Source organism: Candoia aspera, chromosome 4 (assembly GCF_035149785.1).
Source record: "Candoia aspera isolate rCanAsp1 chromosome 4, rCanAsp1.hap2, whole genome shotgun sequence".
Taxonomy (NCBI): Eukaryota; Metazoa; Chordata; class Lepidosauria; order Squamata; family Boidae; genus Candoia; species Candoia aspera.
The window spans coordinates 104,801,656-104,827,239 of record NC_086156.1 but is presented as its reverse complement, the minus strand read 5'-3'; the positions used below and the strand labels follow the sequence as shown (position 1 = coordinate 104,827,239).

General features: G+C 45.3%; 2 protein-coding genes and 1 pseudogene across 2 annotated transcripts in view; 2 read left to right on the top strand and 1 right to left on the bottom strand.

The window, feature by feature from the left end:
* LOC134495801 (C-type lectin BpLec-like) overlaps window positions 1-25,584 on the top strand; it is a 65,448-nt gene that overhangs the window by 7,988 nt on the left and 31,876 nt on the right. The gene's annotated exons all lie outside the window — the stretch shown is intronic.
* Window positions 378-5,907, top strand: LOC134495800 (C-type lectin-like). The gene is made up of 3 exons (XM_063301457.1): window positions 378-862; window positions 4,154-4,331; window positions 5,570-5,907. Exons 1-3 carry the CDS (start codon window positions 623-625, stop codon window positions 5,635-5,637), a joined length of 486 nt encoding a protein of 161 aa, XP_063157527.1. The 5' UTR covers window positions 378-622; the 3' UTR covers window positions 5,638-5,907.
* LOC134495802 (C-type lectin BPL-like) lies at window positions 9,858-24,660 on the bottom strand (annotated as a pseudogene).

Below are 25,584 nucleotides of genomic sequence, written 5' to 3'. Positions count from 1 at the left end.
TGGGAGCCACTGCAGAGAAGGCCCGCCTCTTGGACCCCACTAGATGAAATTCCTTTGTTGATGGGGTCCGTAGCATGCCCTCTCTGCCTGATCTGGTGGGGCGGGTCAATGTTATGAGGATGAGACAGTCCCTCAGGTAGCCCTATGTGAAAGCAAACCAGGCAGACCGTTGGACAATAGTTCCACACAACTACATATCCCTCCACATCCAGGAACAGAAAACCAGCTGTGAGGATGCAGCACAGTGTCAAGGGTAATCACAAATAAACCTTACTATGGCTGGAGACCTAGCTCAGTAGGGTGGAAACTTTTTAGGAGAAAGCCCAGAGAGCTTTATGTTCCAATATCTACTGCCTCAAGCAGTTACCAAACTATGCCCAATGTTAGGTTGGTCCTGCACCATATATGACCATTCCCAATAAATGAAACTTCAGACAAGGAAGTGGGAGACTTTTTTCATCATGTAGCAGGACTGGTGGTCCAAAGATAAGCCAGAAAGCAGAAGGGTTGGGCAAGCTCAACAGCTCAGTTTGAGCCAGAGTGACATTGTCTCTGGCTTAGGAGGGATATTGGAACCAAAAACTTCATAATTCCACATAGTCCATTGGTCATTTTTCCCCACATGATCCATGTTGCATTGATGCAGGCTAATCCACTGGCTACCCAGATACAGAAGAAAGGAACAGTACCACTTAAAAGCCTTTTCTTCCTTGTTTTGTCCAGACTGAGTGCCAGAGTTATCACCGTGGGACCCACCTGGCATCCATTCTGTCTGGCAGAGTCTCTCGTAGTGGCTAATCACATCATGTCCTACCAGACTAAACCCAGCAATGTGTGGATTGGATTGCATGACATTAGACATGTAAGTATCTAGAAGCCCATCATTAATCTGTTCAGCCAATGTCCTCAACTGGAAATAAGCACTCCTCTGTCTAATGCTTTATACTTTGGATGACATGCAATTAAAAGTATAGTCTCCTTTGAGCTGAGCTTGATTAGTCCATGGAGTCCAATCAATGGAGCTTTGATGATGAAGATGACGATGATAATAATGTGAAAATGTCTTCCAGTATGTTTTTTTTTTTTTTACTCCCAGTCTAGTCTATAGCCCTGTAATTCCTTTTTGGCCTCCTGTCCAAGGACTAACCAGATCTGTCAGTGTTGGCGAGGAGATACCACCTTCTGAGAGATGACATGGAATGAGGGATTATGGAAAACTTCAGAATTCCTTCCATCCATGAAGGATGGAATCTTCATGATAATTCAGAGGTCCTTGTCTTTTTGTTGAACTGTTTGTCATGCCTTGGTCTCCTTTCTCTTACTCCATTCAATGATATCTCATTTTTTCTCTCTATGTTCTACTGTAAGTCTTCCATGCTTTTCTGGCTCACATTATTAGATCCTTAGGAGCAAACTTTATTTCTCTCTTCCCCAACTGTGTAGTCCTCCAAATGTGTTCTGTCCTATTTGGAATTAGTCTGCAAATAGTTTTAAAGACAGACACATATTTCTGCATGGAAATGCATGCATATCTGCAGATACTTCTAAAAAATTTTGCACACACCTTTCTTGATATACTTTTAGGGCTGTGCATGCTTTGTGTACTTCTTTGAAACTTCCTCCATGAAACTTCTTCGCTATTAATTAAAGTGACCCATTATTTCTGAGCTTGGTTGTTTGCTTGCAGATTTTTCATTACCTAACTAGGTAATATCAGTGCGAATAAGGGCAGGATTTGCTCCCTGTTTACAGGTATATGCAGCAGCTTGCCCTGCCAGTGTTGGTGGGGGTGTGGAACTTCCTTGATTAGGGCATTATTTTCTGCTTGATTGTTTGTCTCCTTGATAGTTCCTTGATTGATTGTCCAGTGTTAATCTCTGCTTATCTGGGTATAGACTGCTGGAGAGGATGTGTTCCGGTCTTTTTGTTTTCTTCTTAGTTTTTTTATTGTCTCTTTTGAATTCCCAAGCGGTTTTGGATTTAGCTTGGTCTGGGATGCTCACAGTTTTCCAGTTGAAACTCTGGTTGAGTCTGTCCATGTGTGGTGAGATTAAGGGGTTTTCACTGTGTCTTCTGACTGCTAGATGGTGTTTGTGGATGTGCTCTGCTAGTCTTCTGCCTGTCTGTCCTACATAGTGGCTGCTACAATCCTTCACTGTATGTTGTAGACTTCCATACAACCTGAAAAAAGTGCTTCATTAAAGTAGTGGTATCTTTTTTTTTCCAGGTTCACCCTGAATATTCACAGCCTTAGTGTTTTTGCAGCTGATTTTCCCAATAGAATGTTTTTTAGTTTGCATGATGACTTTTCGCTATCTACCCTTGTCTGGAAACGTAACCTTCACTGAAAGGTTAAGAAAATAGAAGATACTGGCATTTAAATGGATGCAAAGTAAACACATTTCTCCCCTATCCTTACATTGGGCATGCTGGCTGGGGAGGATGGGAGTTGAAGTACAGACCACATGGAGATTGATAGGATGGGGAGTAAAACTCAGAGGAATGCTTAATAGCCCAAAGATTCCACCGTCCATGATTGTTTTCCTTCACCCTGATTTATCTGTGGATCAACTTTTTGGGAAAACATGTTTTATGACCCTCTTGGAATGCGGAAAGCTCAGTTGCCTTATGTTTGGCAGCGCCGGGCTTTTTGCTCATCCTTTCCCAATCCAAAACCATTTCACCTTGGGAATTCCATGGGAGCCACCTTGCTATCATTACGACTCCTATCCTCCACTTACAGGCTAACTTCCTTCAGCTTCTTCTCAGTACAGCCTTGCAGCTGCTTGCTGGCCTCCATATTGGTATCCCGCTGTTCTGCCACTTGAGCTATTTTTGTCTCCAAAGCATTGATGGAAGACTTGTAAGACTTGAGACTGCCCTTCATTTCCTGCAGCCGAGTCACCCGTTCCTTGTTTTGATGCTCAAGCTGCTGGCAAGCCTCTTCAGTCTTCTCGTCATTGTTGTTCTCTGTGTTCAGGTATGTGTTTATGTATTCTTCATGTTCTTTACATGAACATTTCCTGTCCTTCTAATGAATATGTATCATGCCCAGCATTGCATGATGGATCACTCTTCCAGTTTGCTTTCTCGGTGCAAACTGTGTATCAAAATACTTGTTCTAAGTATCCTCTTTCCTCTCCTCTATTGCCTACTCTCTTTCTTCTTTGAGACATTCACCTCTGTCCACCTTCTCATCTGCGTAGGGTTAGCATCGCTGGGTAATCATTTCTCTGGTGAAACAGCTGCACCAAATTTCTATCTCATGTTTATTTTCCTACAAGAGATAAGACAATCTTCAACAATCTTCAACAAGCATCCCAGATGTGTTGGGACTGCAATCTCCAGAAAGTCCAACCAGTGGGGATTACATAATCATTCTACAAATCTTCCCTTGAATACTTTTTTTTACAGTTTCCTGGGCCATCTGTGCTTCCAAATATAGCTTCCAAAGCTCTTGGAGACATATCATTAATCAAACTTTTAATGGGGCTTCAAATGTGGGAACGAAACTCACCCTTCAGTTTGGAGAAGCTATTCAGTCTGCTCTCCAGAAGTATTCCTGTATTCCCCCTTCCCTTGGTTCATTTTGGTAGCCAAGCCAAATTCCCTTTTTGTTGTGTCCTCTAGTTCCCAGGTACAATTTCTGCCTCAGGAAGGATGATGCAAGGACTTTAAATTCCCCACATGTTATGCTGCTTCTGCCTAAGGCTGCTCAGAGGAAATAATGATGCTTGTACACCTGAAAGCTATGCTTGAAACTTTGCCATTCCATCAACTGGCCCTGTCAATGGTAGCACTCTGTAAGGCCTCCAGGATGGCTGGCCCTTTCTTTAGACTCCTTGATTCTTACTGTAGTGCCAGAGGTATGGCACTGATTGAGGAAAGCTAGATTGCCAAGCAGTCTGGAACCTAATTCATAAACACCGGCTTCTCCATGTCATTCTCATTTTCCCTTATTCTTCTGCTCCTTGGTCTTCTCTTTTCCATCAGTGGTCTTTTCATAGGCATCTCCTCATTTTTTCCCCTCTGTCCCATGCTTTTCTTGGTTTTTCCAACAAACATTTCAAAGCCCTTGGAGACAGATCTGAAAGCAAAGCTTTTTTCAGGTTTGAACCTGTTGCCATTTTTTCCTGCTCTTTTTACTATGCAGAATGGAAAATGGAGGTGGTCAGATGAATCTACCTACAACTACAAGGCATGGATGCTGGGAAAACCCAACTTGGGAATGAAGGAATATTGTGTCGGGTTGGTCCATCTTGTACATGGGGCCAATATTCCTAAAGACTCCTATCATCAGTTTGAAGAAATACCCATTGGAGAACGTAGAGGTGAAAATTCTTGAGATATTGTCAGGAGGGAACACTCTCCTGTTCAGTAACATTCCCTGCCCTTACAGGAGCCACTTACCTGGCAGTGAATGAAATAGTACCTGTTCTTGGAATAAGTATGCACCAGTTACAGCAGGAAGACCAACAGGGCAAATCATAGAGAAGCAGATCCAAACCCCATTTCTCAACATTCAGCATGACCTGGAGCCTATCAGTCAATGGCTGGCTTGATGCATCATGCTAGGTTATGGTTTGTTTTAATGTGGTTTGTTGAACAAGCCATAGTGGCCTGGCTTACATGGTTTAAGTTAAAATGGCTGGGTTAAAAAAAAATAAAACTAAGTCCAAACCAAATAAACCATACTAAGACTTAATGCAACTTGGGGATTCAACTAATAGGTCCTGGAATTAGTTAACCCTGAAGTCCAGGAGCTTTTGGTTAAGTGCCCCACCCTTCCCAAGTCCAGTTTGCTAGCACAGGCAGCTGAGGTATTTGAAGCTAAAAGAAAGGCAATAAAGCACTAGGCTGCACCAGCCTGAGACCAACTTCTTCAGTCTTTAGGAAGAGAGTGAAACCCAAGGAACAAGATACATTAGCTGACCTTCAGCTTCCTTGGAGTAAGTTGTTAGCTTGGCTCTCTCCAAGGTCCTGAGATTCCAGCTCAGTCATCCATACCTCTTGCAACTTTGATGTAAATTGCTAAACAAAAATGACTCATCCCTCCATGATAGATTGTTATTTTATTTATTTTGCTGTAAGCCCATGATGGCCTGAACTGGAACAGGGTCACCAGATATGGGGAGGAGGGACAGTTACATTACCTATATTGGTAGGTAGGGGTATTTTTTAATTAAGTGATACCAATGAACTCCTGGGTGGTAGGGTGCTTTCTTAAAAAGGTTGAGAGGAAGATTAGACTTTCCTACTCCATGCATAATGACATTCATTCAGGTCATTGCCAGCTTAAAATTAAGCAACTAAAACAACAAATTGGAGCAGGATATTAGCTTGAATGTCCAACAGGACCCATGAGTCTTGATTGAGAACAAGACAAGATATCTTTGCATCTTATCTTTGCTGTAGTTAGAAACATTTTGAACTATGAGGGTAGAGCCCATTCTTGCTTTTGAGGGAGCTTCTGTCTGTTTTGGGATAATCATGCCATGCTTTGTTGAGTCCCAAAGCTGGCTGGCTGTTATTCCATTCTTTAATCACTGCTTGTTCTTCTTCCTCATAGATTTCACAAAATGGAATAACACTGCATGTCACAAACTGAATGCCTACATCTGCAAGCATGAATGGTAGGGAAGAGACCCTGGTTCGAAAAGATCTGAGGTCCACATGAATTGAACTCGCAGAAGAACATCTCTGCCATCTTCAGTCCAGTTTTATAAGCTGACAGCTATTTACATCTCAGATTCCTTGGGGAAGTTCCCTAATAGTTAAAACAATAAAATACCCATTTAACTTAATAATATTGACACGTTCTTTGAACCTTGATCATCCATATAGTGGATGTGCTATCAGTTAATGAAATAATTAAGAATAAAATACTTTGTATGGCATGGGCATGAACTTTTTGCTGTATCTTTTCATCACATAATTGTGTGATGACTGGAACACTCAGCTTCCCATTAATCAATCAATTAATCAATCAATCAATCAATCAATCAATTAATTAATTAATTACGACTCATAAGCTTTTGCAAAGAAATCTATTTAATGGCGCGTAGCATTCAGTACAAGGAAAAAGTTGCGAATGAAAGTTCCCATGTTTTTCTACATTAAAACGTTCAGTGACATGCAATTCCCCTCCACTCCTCATCTCAGGTATTCACCCCCCGCTTTCGTGCCAGTTAGTGTAGGTATATGCAGATGTCTCCAACGGCTCTGCAAGAGTGACCTTGGCTTTCAAAGATAGTCCAAACATGATGATTTCACACTCCAACCATGCTCCCTCTCCCTTGTGCCGCCGACTCGCAAATGGACATGTGTTGTTGAGAAAGACATGGCTGCGAGTCCGATCAGATGATCTGGGAATGTTTGATTGGGGGGCATGACAAATTGTTTCCTTCCCAGCATGAACAATTCTTGAGATGCTAAAGTTCAAGGATACAAACTTAACATTCTACACTCAGAGTCTCTTGCTTTTTTTCTGTTTTAAATCCATTCTTAAAATTTGGAGAGAGATTTTACACACACAAATAACATACATGGTGAGAGAGATGGTTCTCTTCCATCTTCTTCAAAAGATCAGTCCACAAGGACTGCCTCTTTGGTCTCCTTTTTCTTCTGAACCTTCCCCGTGGCTTGCGTGCAGTGCAATATTAATAAAATGTTCTGATGCAGATCTTTTCTGAAGTTTTCATTCTTGGTTCATTTATCCTCGTCCCCAGTAAGAACTTACAAAGGAGGACAAGAGACCTCTTCTGCATCTTTCTCAGGTGGGAAGGTGTACAATTAATGTGTGTTGGTCATTTATTAAAAGGTCTTCCTGCCCAAATTCCATCTTCTACCTATCTGCTCTATTAAAAACATGGATTCTCCTTCCATCTGGATGTCAGTGGGAGTGTCCCACAAGATTTGACAAGGGTCTGTTGTTAATTGTGAATATTATTTCCCACCATTTTCCTTGACTATTAAATGAAAGCTTGACATCACTCACCATTTTTATACTCTAAAAATGTTTCTAGTATCAGATAAGCATGTAGAGAGCCTCTAAAAATGCTAGAGGCTGACTCTTTGGAGTGCAACATGCCAGCCTCCAATTTAATTTGTCTTGAATTAAAAGAATCTAACAAAGTTAAATTGAGATACAAAAGATGGTGGACATCAGAGGAAACTTCCATGACCATCTTATTGCCCACTTCTGCCTTGGTGGTTACTGTATTCCTTCTCTTTAATGAAAGGTTCTCCTCTTTATCAGATAACAAATGGATTGTATGGTTATACATGTGGAGCCTGGTCATTTATGGAATCTTCTGAGTCAACAAAAAATATAAATTTAACCCCTTACTTAATGTCTCTCCTCTGCAGAAGTAGCACCTGGTCAATCTGTCTGGGTTGACAAACGAAGCAGCTTGGGGCCTGGTTAGTGTTTGGATGGGAGGCCATAAAAATCCTAGAGTTCTAGACTAACCAGAGAAGGCAAGAAATATTGCACTGACAAACCACTTTCATGTTATGGACACAAAAACAACATAGTTGTGGCCATGAAGTCATCAGGAATTAAGTTCTACTTTATTTAATTATCCCAACCTTTTTTTATAATGTTACTTCCCCCACTAACTAGAATATCTGCATTTGGGGAAGTGAGACTACACAGGAAATAGTACAACTGAACTTGAAACATAATCATTATCCTGACTATTTAGTAATGTACTTTCCATAAAGCCCACCTTCACTAGCAAGTTGCTGAAACTTTTACATTGTTCAGCTTCTCCTGTCACTCTGAAGCATTTGCCAAGCATTCTATTTATTTCCAGACATGCTTTTTTTTCCATCATAAAAGGTCCTTGTTACATTCAGCATGAAGCCTTCACACAAAACATCCCATAATCTTAAATCTAATCACTGTAACATGTGCTTTCTTTACATCAATAAAAGTACAATGAACTTTCTCACATTTCTAATGACCTTGATTGATTGATTAATTGATTGATTATGGGCCATCAAGTCATTGTTGACTCTTAGCAACCACATATATCTATGTGGTTTTCTCCATGACCATCTGTCCTTAACCTGGTCTTTCAGGTCTTCTAATGGTGCACTCATTACCACTGTAACTGAGTCGATCTACCTTACTGCTAGTTGTCCTCTTTTTCTCTTTCCTTCCACCTTTCCCAGCATTAAAGCTTTCTCTAGAGAGTTAGGTCTTTGCATAATGTGTCTGAAACAGGATAATTTGAGCCTGGTCATTTATACCTCAAGTGAGAACTCTGGGTTGATTTGTTCAGTGATCCATTTGTTTGTTTTCTTGGCTATCCACAGTATTCTCAGGAGTCTTCTCCAACAGCAAAGTTCAAAAGCGTCAATACTCTTCCTGTCCTGCTTCTTCAAAGTCCAACTTTTGCTTCTATGGAGTGTCACAGGGAATACCATGGTGTGCATGATTCTAATCTTTGTAGGTATAGACACACCATGGCATCTGAAAATCAAATCAAATCAAATCAGATCAGATCAGATCAGATCAGATCAGATCAGATCAGATCAAATCTTTATTATGGTCATAGACCAACATGAGGGTGGAGTGCAGTCAAAAAAACACATGGAAGATATATCAGAGTCTGAAAAGCTAGAAGATACTAAAAATATGTGTATTAAAACAGGAAGTATGTGTGTGTATGTATGTATGTATGTGTGTGTGTGTATGTATGTATGTGTGTGTGTGTATGTATGTATGTATGTATATATATATATATATAAAGAGTCTAAAAGAATCTAAAAAGAAGGGTAAGAGCATTAGACTGGTGTAGGGGAGTACTGAGGTAAGTATGTGGAAGACTATAACAAATTATAGAGCATTCTAGTATGGTGAACTACATGCTCAGAAAGTCTAGATTATGGCTCAGGTGATCATTCAAGTGCTGATGCACAGAACCTGGCAACATTGTATGTTGTAGCAGGGTTGGTATCTGAAAGCAGCCAGGAGTGTAGAATTGTCCTGTGCACCCTGGGAATTTTTGCAGTAATGGTCAGATAAGAGTGGCTCTGTAAATACAGGCCCTGGATAAGCACATGCTCTGTTGTTTCTATGTGTCCAGAGTCACAGGGGCATTGTCTCTCTGGGTAGGAAGTCTTCCTGTATTGGCCTTCAAGGACAGCTGAAGGGAGGACATGGCATCGTGCCAGCTTAAAGGCCCTCTGGTCAGGGCAAATATGAATTTGCTTGATGTTCATATTGTAGTTTTCTCTAGATAGTGCATCTCAGCAAAGTCTGCAACAAGGTTCCTTCTCAGCTCTGTTTCCTGATCTTCTGACCTGGAGATGTAGGTCATTGAACCTGGGGCTTTCAACATGCAATGTGTATGCTCTTCCTTCATCATGCAGGTGCACCCAGACTGACTACATGTTCTGCTGGACAGTTAAGCTGGTTTTATGATGGAATTTAGAACTAGACCATCTGAGCCTCAAAATATCCATTATTGCAAAAATGGTTAATTGACAGCTATTCACCACTAAAAAAAATTATTATGGCATGAGATATGTAGATTATCCAGATATATATACAAACACCTCTGTTTTGGTGATTGAGAGGAAACAGCATACAGAGAATTCAGAGGGAAATAAAATGCAAGAAATGCAGACTGTAATAATATTTATTGATAAAGACCTTCATGCGATAATAATGCCAGAGACGTGCTGTGTGGTACCAAATACAAAGGAAGCAGATGACCATGAAATGAATACATGTGAGGTTTTAGAGAAGGGTTTCTTGATGTAACAGGATGGATCTCTTCCTGATTCCCTCACTTCCAAGATGATGATTCTTTTTGTGCTAGCATGAAGTGAAACTTCTTCATTTTCTAAAGTTCGTGTTTGCAGATGAAGGCTTTTTGCTTCCTGCAAACAGCATCAATCCATCCCTTGTAATCTGCAATGAGAAGATGATCCCAGCTTCAGCAGTGCCCTTTTCCCTCTTCAGCATCTCATATTTCTAGGCAGAGTTGCCATTCACCCAACTTTGCCATGGCAACAGCTGTCATGAGAGCTGGCAGCAATAGAAATTAAATACATACATACATGCATAACACCCTGACACAACAGTGAACAAACTGGGATCAGCTGGGCAAATTTCTGTAGAATACCTTTGGAGAGCTGTCCTTTGAAATGTTAAACTTGACATAAGTGTATAAACCTTTTCTGCACAGTCTTTGGCATGTATCTAAATTGAGGCTGGGGCCACGCTTAACATTTTTTGAAAGCGCAAGTGCTGCATTGGGTGAATCAGGAATGCAAAGTAGGTGGGAGCCTGCGATACAGATGGATGGAGCCAGACTCTTCTGTAAGTTTCCCTGTGTTTTGATTCATTTCTTCTTGCTTTTTACCTGTGTTAAACCTACTTTGGAGTGTCTGAGTGTGCTGGAAAGCGTTTGGCCCCAGAGATCAGAAAAAACACACACCAGGCATTTCTTTAAAAATAAATGTATTTATGGAAAGCACAGAAACGTATTTACAAGCTCATACTGGAAGGAGAGGTTATGTAGAAAGGAAGCTGAAACTAGTCCAGGCAAGCTGCCCTCCAGGCAAATCAGGAGCTTTACCTTATATGGTCATGCCTTTTCACCTCCAAATCTGAGGATACTTAAGTTTGACCTGTTCACCCTGCCAGAGTGATTTGTTACCATAGTAACCTTAATTTCTCTACAGCCAAATTTCTGGCAGAAAAAAAAACAAATACCAACATAGAGCTTACACTGTACACATTTCTCCCTCTCATATGGTGGATAAGCGTGCTAGCGATTTTCAGTAGTTGTAACACGAGAAGGGCCCTGAGGCCACAAAAGGACTTGGTGGACCACTTGAGGTCCTGGGGGTTCACCGAGCTACCACTTCAATACTGCATCCTGATTACCACATGAATATTCAAAGCTGCCTAATTATGGGATTAGGCTATGGGTCCACTTAACTGACCCTATTCTCCAGATGGTCAACCCTGACTGCAGACTGAGCAAAAACTACACAACCTTTTCTGAGTGGACAACCCACCTGTTGAGGCTCTCAGAGCAACACAATACTCGGAATTCCAAAGATTGTTGGGTTCTCCTCACATCCAGTTCTTGTAGTTGAAAGCAGACTCATCAGTCCATCTCCAGTTCCCATTCTGAAATGACCAAGACAGAGGAAGCATGCACTAAATCCAAACAAAAGAGCCATTGAGCCAACAGAGGTTAGGTAGATGGTAGGATGGGGGAACGTGGTTTTCTTCACATTCTAATAAAATTGTCTCTAATTCTGTAAACCAGTGCACAAACCCAAACATAATTTTTATTAGAAGTTCATCTTTTTCTGCTTTGCAACATAGCTCAGTAATTTAGAAAAGGCCATGTGTATAATGTATATACTGACGAAGTATATCATGAATAAATGCTGGTGTAATGATTGCCTATCCTAACAGAGTCAGACTCACAAGCAGGTACTTAATGATATCTGATTTATTGTAAGAATAGTATGCAAATACAGAGAAAGCTGAGAACGAGTAAAAGTGCGCCAAATACAAACTAAAAACCCTTGGCTCAAAACGTAATCCCTCCCCTCGCCCGGCCGTAGCAAACTCCCCCCCCCAGGTGCTGTTAACTGTTTTCTACTGATCCTGGGAAAGTAACCTTGAACACATGAGATAACCCAAACACATTCCAAACCAGCAGCCAACAGATAACGACTCCCCAAGATGGAATCCTCCTCCCTTACCAGATCAAGCATGTATCAGGTAGATGACATGCGAAACATTACGATGTACCAGGAACATTGGAATGGTGAACATGACATACTGCCCCTCCAAAAATACTAAGGAGCAGGTTTCATAGGATAAGCAATGTGGAAGCGTCTAACTAAAACAGGAGAGTGAACATCGCAGGCAGCCACCCACTCAGGGTGGGGGAAATGCTTCCATTGAATTAGGTACTGCAAAGTGCCATGAAGCTGGCAAGAATCCAGGACCTCCTTCACCTCAAAATGTTGTTGCCCGTCAATCATGATTGGCGCAGGAGGTGTAGGTTGGAGATGCCAGCGATTGGAGTGGTTGACAGGCTTGAGCAAGCTGCAATGAAAAACAGGATGTAATCGTCTAAGATTGTGTGGCAAATCCAATTTAAACGTGACAGGGTTCACAACTCCCACAATGGGAAAAGGACCAACAAATCTAGGAGCTAATTTCTTCGAGGGCTGAGGAGACTTAATGAACTTGGTGGAAAGGTAGACCTTATCACCAACTTTAAAGGCAGGTTGAAGGGCTCGTCTCTTATCAGCATGCAGTTTGTAGGCGGATTGGGCATCAGCCAACGCTTGTTGAATTACCGGCCAGGAATCGGCCAGGTGCGCAGCCCAATCCGAAGCAGAACAGGGCAGTGTAGTGGGCTGAGGCAAATCAGGAATGGGCACAAAATCCCGGCCAAAAACGGTATGGAAAGGGGTGTGCCCTGTGCTCTGATGGACAGCGTTGTTGTAAGCCACTTCAGCAAAAGGCAGGAGATCAACCCAATTGTCCTGCTGATAGTTAACAAATGCATGCAGAAATTGTTCAAGAGTTGAATTAAGAGCCTCTGTAGATCCATCAGTCTCAGGATGTGACGCAGTGGACAACGCCTGTTTGGTGCCCACCAGCTTTAAAAATGCCCTCCAAAACTGGGAAGTAAACTGTGTCCCGCGATCTGTGACCAAGCGGGAGGGGCTCCCGTGGATCCTGTAGATGTGGACTAGGAAGAGGTGGGCTAATTGTTGAGCAGACGGAATGGAGGCACATGGAATGAAATGGGCTTGTTTAGAAAAGTAGTCCTTCACCACCCAAATCACAGTCTTTCTCTGACTAGGAGGCAAATCAACAATAAAGTCCATGGAGATCTCCTCCCAAGGACAGGAGGGACTGGCCACCGGCTGTAGCAAGCCTTGCGGTTTGCCCCCTTTCCGTTTTGACATGGCACAGACAGGACAAGAAGCAACATAGTCTTTGACATCACATCTCAATGTAGGCCACCAGAATTGCCGGCGCACCAGGTGTAAGGTTTTCACAAAGCCAAAATGACCAGCCACCTTATCATCATGAGATCTACTCAAAATCTCCCTTCGCAAACTGCCAGGGACATAGAGGCGGTTCTGCTTCCATGCGAAGCCTCGGTCAAATGTATCATTGTCTCTATTCGCCTGCAACCAAGTGTCAGATTTCAGTTCGGAGAGAAACTTTTGTTGCAATTGTGAAGGAACCGCTGGTGTTCTCCCAGCCAGTGAAACTGAAGCTGAGGGCAGCTGCGCACGAGTCTGACTGAATGTGACAGCTTGCATACCCAACTGGGGTTCTGTCCACAGTGTCCCCACAATGTCAGGTACCTGGACCGAATCCTGGGGCAGGCGGGAAAGCGCATCAGCCAGGAAGTTTTTCTTTCCTGGAATGAACTTCAATTTAAAATCAAAGTGGCTGAAAAATTGAGCCCAATGGATTTGCTTAGGGCTGAGCTTACGGGGTGTGCTAAGCACTTCCAAATTTTTATGGTCAGTCCAAACCTCAAAAGGACATTTGGCCCCCTCTAAGAGGTGGTGCCATGTGTCCAAAGCAGCCTTGACTGCAAAAGCCTCTTCTTCCCAAACATGCCATCGCCTTTCTGTCTCAGAAAATTTGCAGGACAAATACGCACAGGGCTTCAGGCAGCCCACAGCATCCGCCTGCAACAAAAGTGCTCCAATGGAGAAATCGGACGCATCCACTTGAACCACAAAGGGCTTAGTGGGATCAGGATGTTGCAGAATAGGTTCAGCAGTGAACAGGCTCTTAAGTTTGTCAAACACCAACTGGCACTCAGGTGTCCAATTGAGCAACGCTCCCGGGTTCTTCACCTTCCGTGTGTCCCCCAGCCCCTTTGTCTGTAATAAATCAGTGAGAAGCAATGCAATTTCTGCGAACCCCTGGATGAACTGGCGATAATAGTTGGAAAAGCCAAGAAAACTCTGGAGCTGCCTGTGAGTACGCGGGCGCTCCCACTCCAGAATAGCTTGAATTTTTGCAGGGTCCATTTCAATACCCTTGTCGGAAATTCTGTACCCCAAATAGTCAAGCTGAGTCTTATGAAATTCACACTTAGATAGTTTAGCATAAAGCTCAGCCTTTCTCAGTTTGCTAAGCACCTGTTTCACCAAGCGCTCATGTTCCTCCATCGTTTCAGTATAAATCAAAACATCATCCAAATAGACCAGTACCCCTTTGAACAAATGTTCATGTAACACTTCATTGATTAATTGCATAAACACCCCAGGTGCCCCCGCCAAACCAAATGGCAAAACCTTGTACTGGAAAGAGCCCAGAGGACAATTGAAAGCAGTTTTCCACTCATCCCCTTCCTGTATATGAATATGGAAATATGCTTCCCTCAAATCCAGCTTAGAGAAGATTTTCCCCTTGGCCAGATGTGCTAACATGTCTTTTATTATTGGCAAAGGATATTTGTTCAATATTGATACCGCATTTAATCCACGGTAATCTGTACAAAGTCTCAATGTCCCATCCTTCTTCGCCTGGAATAAAACGGGGGTGCCTACTGGCGAATTTGCTGGTTCAATAAAACCCCTGGCCAAGTTTTTGTCCACAAACTCTCGTAGCACCACCAGTTCCTTTTGTGTCATGGCATAGATTTTTGGCTTTGGCAGTTGTGCATCTGGGACCAACTCTATTGCACAGTCAGTTTTCTGATGAGGTGGGAGTTGGTCCGCCTCCTTCTCACCAAACACATCTGCAAAACTCTGGTATTGCTCCAGCAAGCCTTCCAGTGGGGTGGCAGTGAAATGTGGGGTTGCTGCCACCGCCCTCCCCACTGCAGCCTGCGGAGCGTCATCCTCCCCAGGGGCTTGATAGAAACCATCCCCAAAAGTCAAAGTCCTGTGCACCCAATTTATATACGGGTTTTGCTGGACCAACCAAGGAATCCACAGAATGACCAAAGGACCCCCCACAGGCGCCACTACAAACGGCAGCCCCTCACAGTGGCTGCCCATTTGCAATGCCACCATGCCCATGGAATGGGTGACTGGCTTCCCCCCTGCCGTAGAACCATCCAGCTGGGTAAAAATCATGGGACGTTTTAACGGAAACCTGGGTAACTCCAGAGCAGCCACCACGTCAGGGTGCATCAAGCAACGTGAACACCCTGAATCGATCAACGCCCACACTTCAACAGTTCTTGTGTGGGAGCCTAACTTCACTTTCACTGTCAGTGTGGGATAGTTGCCACTCACCAAAATGTGGTTGCGCCCTTCCTCTACCACCTGCCCAGCGGCGCCCTTTAAAGCAGGTGGCTGGCGTTTCCCGCCAGCTGGAGCAGCTCGGGCTCCCCCTCGTCCCCAAAATAAGGGATTTCCTCTGCCTCGGTCTCAGCCAAAGCCACCTTCGTCTTCCTGGGTAAAGAGGGTGACTTCCCTGATGACTTTCCCGGATGTTCCTCGGTCTTTCCTTTTGGGCACGCCGCCGCTCGGTGACCTTCCTTCCCACATCGGAGGCATTGCCCCTTTGCGTAGCGGCACTCTCTCTCCTCTTCCCACGCACGTTGCCCAGGCTTTCCAGTGGGTGCAGCGGTGCGGGAACCCTTGCTGAGCTTAGCATATCTCATCACCCTTTGGTGGGCAAAAGTTTCTTGGGCATGCTCAGCCTTCCCTGCCAGCTGTATCCACTCATACAAGGAGTCTCGGTCATCTTGCCCCAGTGACCACCTTAGGACTTCCGTATTTAGACCGTCCTTAAAAAGTTCTATTAAGGTGGATTGGGACCAATCCTCAACTTTCCCAGCCAAAGCCTTAAATTCCAGAGCGTAGTCTGCCACCGATCGTGGTCCTTGGCACAGCTCCTTCAATGCCCGTTTTGCTCTTTCTTTAGCTAACGGGTCTTCAAAGTGTAATTTTAATGCCCACAGGAATTCCTCCAACTCCTCCAACTCAGGGGCCTCCGATTGACACAACTGCACGTACCAATCGGCTGCCCACCCCTTGAGCTTAGTGGCAATGGCATTAATCTTAGCCCTTTCTGAACGGAAGCACTGTTCCCATTTGTCCATATAACTTCTTGCATTGGTAAGGAAAAATGACAGCTTGGTTGGGTCTCCATCAAATTTAACAGTAAAGTCCTTTATCCCCACTCCGCGCAGTCCCTTTGTCACAGCTGGACGATCGGGCTTCCTCGTAGCCCCCAAGGATCTCCGCTCTCTAGGAGGGGAACTTGAAATTCTCACCCTCGGCGCTCTTACTTCCTCTCAGTGCCGGGTCCTACTCCTTTCCTCTGGGGAAGGTGGGGGCGAAGAAGGAGTCGAGTACCTATGACTGGACTCCTCTCTCCTCCTCTCTCGGGGACCCCAGTCCATGGACATTTTTTGGAACATAAATTCTAAGGACTCCAATTTAGCCTCCAGCAGTTTTATACGATCAGGGGTTTGGGATCCCTCCTTTCTCTCTTGCCTCACCACAGATGGGGACAATGGGTACCGCTGCTTCCAAGACATTCTTGACGTCCCGGGTAGGGCTCCCTGTGTCTCATCCCAGGTGATCAACTCACCTGACAACTCGCCAGTTGGTTCAGGGGCTCTCTTGCCTCCAACCTCCTCATCCCCGATGCTGAAGCTCGACCCCTCCCGAACTTCTGAAGTCTCTCTAGGGGGAACTTTTTCCGTTCTTACCACCATATAATTGGGTTCCCCCTCGCTTGACTCCTCGCTTTCCATGGCTTGTGGATTTGGTTTGCTCATCGCTAGCACTTCCCCTCACAAAATAAATCTGGAAAGGGGCTAACGGAAAAATCTTTTAGATTCTCAGCTTTATGTAATGATTGCCTATCCTAACAGAGTCAGACTCACAAGCAGGTACTTAATGATATCTGATTTATTGTAAGAATAGTATGCAAATACAGAGAAAGCTGAGAATGAATAAAAGTGCACCAAATACAAACTAAAAACCCTTGGCTCAAAACGTAATCCCTCCCCTCGCCCGGCCGTAGCAAACTCCCCCCCCCCCCCCAGGTGCTGTTAACCGTTTTCTACTGATCCTGGGAAAGTAACCTTGAACACAATGAGATAACCCAAACACATTCCAAACCAGCAGCCAACAGATAACAACTCCCCAAGATGGAATCCTCCTCCCTTCCCAGATCAAACACGTATCAGGTAGATGACATGCGAAACGTTATGATGTACCAGGAACATTGGAACGGTGAACATGACAGCTGGACCAAAAACACTCTTCATCCTGAAAATAATATATAAAATATATTATATGAGTGGGAAACTATGTATACTGGACCAAAGTGGGGGGGGAAAATGCATAGGAAGGGGAATGTAGATGACGTGTAGATGTTTCCAAAGAGAAGTCGTGTTTCCTTTGCTACTCCTTGCCTACCTGGTATTGAATCAATAGATCTGACAGGCTGATTGATTATTGACAGATAGATCTGAACACCCAAGAGGGCTGTACTTACGTGGCGAACATCATGGAGCCCAATCCAGACATCAACCCCTTTCTCTTTTTTGTAAGTAGAGATATGTTTGGACACAATCAATGTGTCAAGGCATGGCCAGGCAAGGATAGGTGTGAGGTGGGTCCCACGGCCATAGCCTTGGCATTCAATCTGAAGAAAGGGGGGAAGCACATGAGACTGGTGTGTCATCCACCCCATGTTCTCTACAGCTTTTTAAGAGCGATCAGGTCTTACCTCAGCCTCCTGCCAGCTCAGCTTCTGATGGAAAAGCCCATAACAGTTTCATTGATACCGCAACCATTCCCTTGGGCAGAACGCAGCTTGAGAAGCTTGAAGAAGCACAGTAGACATGAATAGTGAACAGAGAATATGATTATGTCATGAATAGGAAATAAGTGAATGCAGGGAGGAGCTCAGCATCCCATCTTCCATAAGATTAGATTTTCCCAGCAAGCTCCACCACTGAGTTTCTTAACTGTTCCATTGTCTATAATGGTCTGACCATCTCAGGAGAAAAAGAAGGCAGCCACCTTAGGCATAAAGTGAGCAGGAGGAGGAGTCTACGAGCTAAAGATGCCATCTCCTTTGTTTGTTTAAACAGCTTGGGCCCAACAGGGGTCTAGGTGGATGCCTATAACCGTTATTTATTTCTAATCATCATCATCATCATCATCATCATCATCATCATCATCATCATCATCATCTTGCTGTCATGCTTGCCATTGCAATGTTTAATGTACATCGTAACGTTTCGCATGCCATGGTGCTGACGTGCGTTCCGGTTGGGAGGGAGCTGCTGGGAGACCTTGTACCAGGCTTTCTATCTGTTTTCATGGGGATGGAATGTGTTTGGGTTATCGTTTGTGTTCAAGGTCCTTTTTGCCCGTTGATTTGCAGAACTCGTTAGGAGCACCTGGGATGGAGAATTTGAAACAGTTGTACAAGGGGGAGGGCTTACATTTGCACCGAGGGTTTTTAGTTTGTATTTGGTGCGCTTTTGCTCATTCTCAGCTTTCTTTGTACTTGCATACTATTCTTAAATAAGCCAGATTTGATTCAAGCTCTCGCTTGTGAATCTGAGAATACTTTAGGATAGGCATTTATTACATAAAGCTGAGAATCTATTGTGATACCCGTTAACTCCTTCCAAGTGTAATTCTTGTGAGGAAAATAGTTAACGATGACAGAACTAAGACCAACGTCCGGAGTGCTGGAACCACAAGCTGATCCAGCACCGAAGAGTCCCCTTCCCCCCGACATTTCGTTCTACCCAAGGGGCTCCAGCTGAAGCCCTGAGCTGGGGGGATCTAGCGATGAGGGAGAACCTAAGGCAGAGATGGCTGGTGCTTCCTGGAAGTACCGGTTCCCACTGACCCCCGAGGGGGAATCGACCAAAGTGGCACCAGAGAAACAACCTGACGCCCAATGGAGGGAGGAATTGGTGACCCCTGAGAGGATGAGAAGGTTGGAGGCGAGGGTGGACTCAATGGAAGACCTGTTGAAAACACTGTTGATTGTGGTGGGTGACCAGGGAAGCTGCGATGAGAGTCCTCACTCCCCGCAGCCCTCTCCCCTTCCTCCTACCAGACCGCCGGTGGTCCGAGGCAGGAGACAACATCACGACGGAGCTTCACCCCGAAGAGGGTCCTCCGGGGTGTCCTGGGGTCCTGCCGCTCAGCCTGTAGCTGGTTCGCCTCCAACAGGGAAGGTGGTGAAGGACTTTGCTGTCAAATTCAATGGGGACCCCACCAAACTATCCTTTTTCATAACCAATGCGTAGAACTACATGAAGCAATACAGGTCGTATTTCACGTCAGAGGAAGCTAAGATATCGGCCATTACCCCTAAGCTGAAGGGCAGAGCAACAGACTGGTATGTCCAACTGATGGAGGCTGATGCTCCTGAACTCAGGTCATTCGAAGACTTCATGTTTGCCTTGAAGCTGTTTTTTGAGGACCCCCTAGCCAAAGCCAGGGCTAAGGAAACACTCAAGGAACTCACCCAAGGACCCAGGTCGGTAGCCAACTATGCCCTAGAATTCAAAGCTTTGGCGGGCAAGGTTCCTGACTGGTCCCAATCAACGCTCATCGAGCGATTTAAAGAAGGACTTAACCGAGACATCCTCAGATGGGCACTAGGCATGGATGACCCGGAGTCGTACGAGTGGATCTGTTTGGCCGGTAAGGCTGAGCATGCCCAGTGCACCTACATGCAGACCCGGCGAGCCAAGAAAACAACAACCCTGACGCGGGGACCCTGGAGCGGAGCGATGGCTGCCCCACCAAGCTACCAAGCAGGAGACAAGGAGAAGGATCGCCACTATGCATGAGGACAGTGCCTCCGCTGTGGAAAAGGAGGCCACCGAGCTGCCAAGTGCCTGAAACTCAAGTCCGGAGGCTGCGCGACGAAAGCCCCATCCAAGTTGCCCCAGGCATCGCGCCGAATGACCGCGGCCAAAGGTGCCACCGACATTGAAGAAGACATCTATCTCTATGCAGAGGTTGAGGATGCTGCAAAAGAACCGGCGGGAAACGCCAGCCACCTGCCCTGAACTGCGCCCTGGGGCAGGTGGAGGAGGATGGGCGTGAGGACGCTATGGTGAGTGCTGATTGCCCCACTCTGACAGTGAAAGTGAAGCTGGGCTCCTGCACTAGAACCACAGAAGTTTGGGCTCTGGTTGACTCTGGGTGTTCGAGGTGCCTCATCCACCCCGATCTAGTGGCTGCACTAGACCTGCCTAGTTTCCCTCTCCAGCAGCCTTTGATCTTCACCCAGCTAGATGGGTCAACGGTGGGTGGGTGGGGGTTCCAGCAACTCATTTCACTGGAAATGTAGCAATGCAATTGGGCAGCCACAAAGAGGCTTTAAAATTCATCATTGCACCTATTGGCGATCCCATGGTAATTCTAGGGATCCCCTGGTTAACTTGGCATAGCCCATATATAAATTGGGAGCACCAGACCCTTACCTTTAGAGATGGGTTTTACCAAGCCCCTACAGTAGGGAGACCCTTAAATGTGTGTGGGGGGGCAAGGGCTGCAATAGCAGCACCACACCCCAGCTTACCGCAGTTGGAAGGACTGCCAGACTGCTATCGAGACTTTGCGGACGTCTTTGGGGAAATGGAGGCAGACCAGCTGCCACCCCATTGCAAAACTGACTGTGCAATTGAGTTGCTTCCCAACGCACAACTGCCCAAACCAAAAATTTACCCAATGACTAAGAAAGAACTAGAGGCGTTGCGTGAGTTCATTGACAAAAACCTGTCACGGGGGTTCATTGAAACTGCCAATTCCCCAGTTGGTGCACCTGTGCTCTTCCGCGAAAAGAAAGATGGCACAGACTTTGTACAGAGTATTGAGGGTTAAATTCAGTCTCCCTATGTAACAAATATCCTTTGCCTCTAATGAAAGACATGTTAGCCCACCTATCAAAAGGGAAAATTTTCTCTAAGCTCAACCTTCGCGAAGCCTACTTTCGCATGCGCATATGAGCTGGAGATGAGTGGAAAACCACTTTTAATTGCCCGTTAGGCTCCTTCCAATACAAAGTCCTCCTGTTTGGCTTAGCCGGCGCACCTGGAGTGTTCATGCAATTGATTAATGAAGTATTGCATGATCACTTATTTAAAGGGGTCTTAGTCTACTTGGACGATGTACTTATCTACTCTGAAAATGAGGAGGAGCATGAACACCTTCTTAAGCAGGTGTTGGAAAAACTAAGAGCAGCCAAGCTGTATGCCAAGCTGTCCAAATGTGAATTCCACAAAATCCAACTGGACTATTTGGGCTATCGAATCTCTGACAAGGGAATCAAGATGGACCCTGAAAAGATTAAAAGGTAAAGGTAAAGGTTTCCCTTGACGTAAAGTCCAGTCGAATCCGACTCTAGGGGGCGGTGCTCATCTCCGTTTCTAAGCCTTGGAGCCGGCGTTGTCATAGACACTTCCGGGTCATGTGGCCAGCATGACGACTCGGAACGCCGTTACCTTCCCGCCGAAGCGGTACCTATTGATCTACTCACATTTGCATGTTTTCGAACTGCTAGGTGAGCAGGAGCTGGGATTAACAACGGGAGCTCACCCCGCCGCGCGGTTTCGAACCACCGACCTTCCGATCGACAGCTCAGCGGTTTAACCCGCAGCGCCACCGCGTCCCTCTGAAAAGATTAGGGCCATCTTAACTTGGGAATGCCCTCGTACCTGACAGCAGCTGCAAAGTTTTCTGGGGTTCAGCAACTATTACCGCCAGTTCATCCAGGGGTTCGCTGAAATTTCCTTGCCCCTCACTGACCTGCTTCGCATGAAAGGGTTGGGGGAAGCACGCAAGGTAAAACACCCTGGGGCAGTGTTAAATTGGACACCAGAACGCCAGGCTGCATTCGAGAAACTAAAGACTTTCTTTACTGCAGAACCTATTTTGCGGCACCCTGATCCTGACCGCCCCTTCGTTGTACAAGTAGACGCCTCTGACTTTTCTATTGGGGCTATATTGTTGCAAAAAGACTCTGACAACATCCTGAAGCCCTGCGCTTATCTATCCAGGAAATTTTCTGAGACTGAGCGCCGCTGGCATGTTTGGGAAAAGGAGGCTTTTGCTGTTAAAGCTGCTTTAGAAACTTGGCGCCACCTTCTTGAGGGTGCTGCCTACCCGTTTGAAGTTTGGACAGACTACAGGAATTTAGAGGCTCTCCACACCCCCCACTGCCTTAGCCCAAAACAAATCCTCTGGGCTCAATTTTTCAGCTGTCTTAACTTCCAATTGAAGTTCATACCCAGCAAGAAAAACTTTCTCACAGACGCTTTGTCCCGCTTGCCTCAGGACGTTGACCAAAGCCCTCAAGTGGTTGGTACTGTTCTCTCTCTACCACAATTGGGACTGGCTGCTGTCACCCAAAGCCAGACCCGTGCTCCACCAGCTCAGGGCCCCACCCCCTCACAGACCCGAGAAGTGCCGCTCCCCTGTCAGTTGCAAACCGACTTTCTCCAAGCGGTGAAATCTGACACTTGGTTGCTGGCTAATCGAGACAAAGTTTCCTTCAAGGATGATCTCGCATGGGTGGGCCACCGCCTTTATGTGCCTGAAACCTTGCATGCTTCAGTGTTACATCACTCACATGATGATAAATTGGCGGGCCATTTTGGTTTCGTCAAAACCCTGCATTTGGTCCGCTGCCAATTTTGGTGGCCCTCACTGCGGCGGGATGTTAAAGACTATGTTGCTTCTTGCTCTGTCTGTGCCATGTCAAAATGGAAAGTGGGGAAACCACAAGGGCTTCTCCAGCCTGTTGCCAGCCCATCTCGTCCATGGGCCAAGATCTCTATGGACTTTATCATTGACCTCCCACCCAGTCAAAAGAAAACTGTCATTTGGGTTGTTAAAGATTTCTTCTCCAAACAAGCCCATTTCATTCTGTGCACCTCACTGCCGTCTGCTCAGCAGCTGGCTCACCTCTTTCTGTTCCACATCTACTATCTCCATGGCTGCCCCTCCCATTTGGTGACCAACCGCGGCACACAATTTACCTCCCAATTTTGGCAGTCCTTTTTAAAATTGATTGGCACCAAACAAGCGTTGTCAACGGCGTCACATCCGGAGATGGACGGATCTACTGAGATTCTTAATGCAACCCTGGAACAATTTCTTCACTCCTACACCAACTACCATCAGGTCAATTGGGTCGAACTGCTGCCCTTTGCAGAAGTGGCTTACAACAATGCCATTCACCAAAGTACTGGACAAACCCCTTTCTGGGTTGTTTTTGGCCAGGACTTTGTTCCCATCCCTGAATTGCCCCAGTCCCCTTCGACCTCCTGTTCCGCTCATGATTGGGCTGCGCAGCTGGCTGATTCCTGGCTGGTAATTCGGCAGGCTCTGAGCGATGCTCAGGCTACCTACAAACTCCACGCTGACAAACACTGTTCTCTGCAGCACACCTTCAAAATTGGGGATCAGGTTTATCTTTCCACTAAATTCATAAAATCCCCTCAACCTTCAAAGAAGCTTGCCCCCAAATTCATCAGGCCATTCCCCATTGTTGCTCTTATCAATCCTGTTACTGTCAAGCTAGACTTGCCCCACAATTTGAAATGCTTACACCCTGTTTTCCATTGCAGCTTGCTCAAGCCAGTCCACCACTCCACCCACTGGCACCCCCAACCTCCTCCGCCTGCTCCTATCATGATCGATGGCCAACAGCACTTTGAAATCAAGGAGGTCATCGACTCCCGCAAGCTTCGCAACTCCCTCCAGTACCTAGTTCGTTGGAAGCACTTCCCCCACCCTGAGTGTGTGCCTGCTCGCCATGTCAATGCTCCTGATTTGATTCGCTGCTTTCACCTTGCTTACCCTTTGAAGCCTGCGCTTAATTGTTCCTTTTTCTACTCTATGTTACTGGAATTTTCTTCTGTCTTTTTGGGGGGGCGGTATGTCATGTTTGCCATTGCAATGTTTAATGTACATCGTAACGTTTCGCATGCCATGGTGCTGATGTGCGTTCCGGTTGGGAGGGAGCTGCTGGGAGACCTTGTACCAGGCTTTCTATCTGTTTTCATGGGGATGGAATGTGTTTGGGTTATCGTTTGTGTTCAAGGTCCTTTTGCCCGTTGATTAGCAGAACTCGTTAGGAGCACCTGGGATGGGGAATTTGAAACAGTTGTACGAGGGGGAGGGCTTACATTCGCACCGAGGGTTTTTAGTTTGTATTTGGCACGCTTTTGCTCATTCTCAGCTTTCTTTGTACTTGCATACTATTCTTAAATAAACCAGATTTGATTCAAGCTCTCGCTTGTGAGTCTGAGAATACTTTAGGATAGGCATTCATTACACTTGCTTAATTTTGTTTCCTTTATTCTAACCATTATAAAACTCCCCATATTTTAAGATAGGTCTTTCCCAGTTCTTGTGATATGGGGAAGTGAGGAATTGAACTCTAGATCACCTGCAGAGCAGGCCCTCTACCACTGAGCCATACTGCAGCCTGAGAAAGTCATGAGAAGACCAACTTTCATCTACAGTACTTTGGTATTCCATTCTGCAGTAATTGACTGTTTAACAGGCAATTGCTCTGTCTTCACCCCTCTTGAACTTCAGACATTTTTTCATAGGGGGCAACTCACCTGCCATGAAGAAGCCAAGAAGCCAAAAACTAGTGCATGCCGGAGGTCTCATTTTTGCCTCTTCAGCTAAGAAGAAACCAAGATATATTTTTCATTTTAAACATGTATGTATGTATGTATGTATGTATTTATTTATTGTGCCTGAAAAGACTGCTAGTGTGGTGTAAGGCGGAAGTGCTGGATTGGGACTGTGGACCAGCCAATCTCTTTGCATGAGTTTGGGGCAGTTGCTCTCAGGCCTCCCAGTCTCTCTCATAGGATTGTTCTTGTGGGGATAAAATAAAGGACAGTTCAGCTCCTAGAGAAAACACAGATTATAAATCAAAGAAATAACATAATCTTAACCCATTTGTACTCTTGGTTTTCTTCTGAGACCTTAAGGCAGCACTGCTATTCCAAGAACTTGGTTTAGCCAAAGAAGCCATGTTAAGCATAAGCCTTTGTTTTGCCTTAGTGCCATTTTTAAAAATCAGGAAGGAACCCCCATCCTTCAACCTACATTTTTCCTTTAATGCCAGTGCCCTTACAGCTTTTGCAGCTAAGCGGATGCCAAGTGTTGTGGGAGAGAGCTAGTAGCTAATCCCTAACAACAAGTTTATACAAAAAGCTGACATAGGTAAAGCTCCATATATGGAAATTTGGGGTCAAGAATCAACAGAAAAGGGTGGGTCCAGATGATGTCACAGCTGAAGTTTAAAACAGGGGAGATGTTATCAAAGGGGGATAAAGACGATTGTGCATTTCACCTCCCAGTTCAAACCAGTCCTGCTGGTTCCTGATTTCCCTGTACCCCTTTTCTATCCCTGAGAGGTTGATGAAGGGCTGAAGGATTCTGCAATGGATGGTGAGACAAGTTTGAACACACCAGGAAGAGCTTAAGACACTTTGCTTTCCCTCACCACCTGGCTTCCCCCTTCTCCCTTTCCTGCCCCCTCTCCTTTAATTAGGATGCTGAACTTTACCATCACCTACCAGT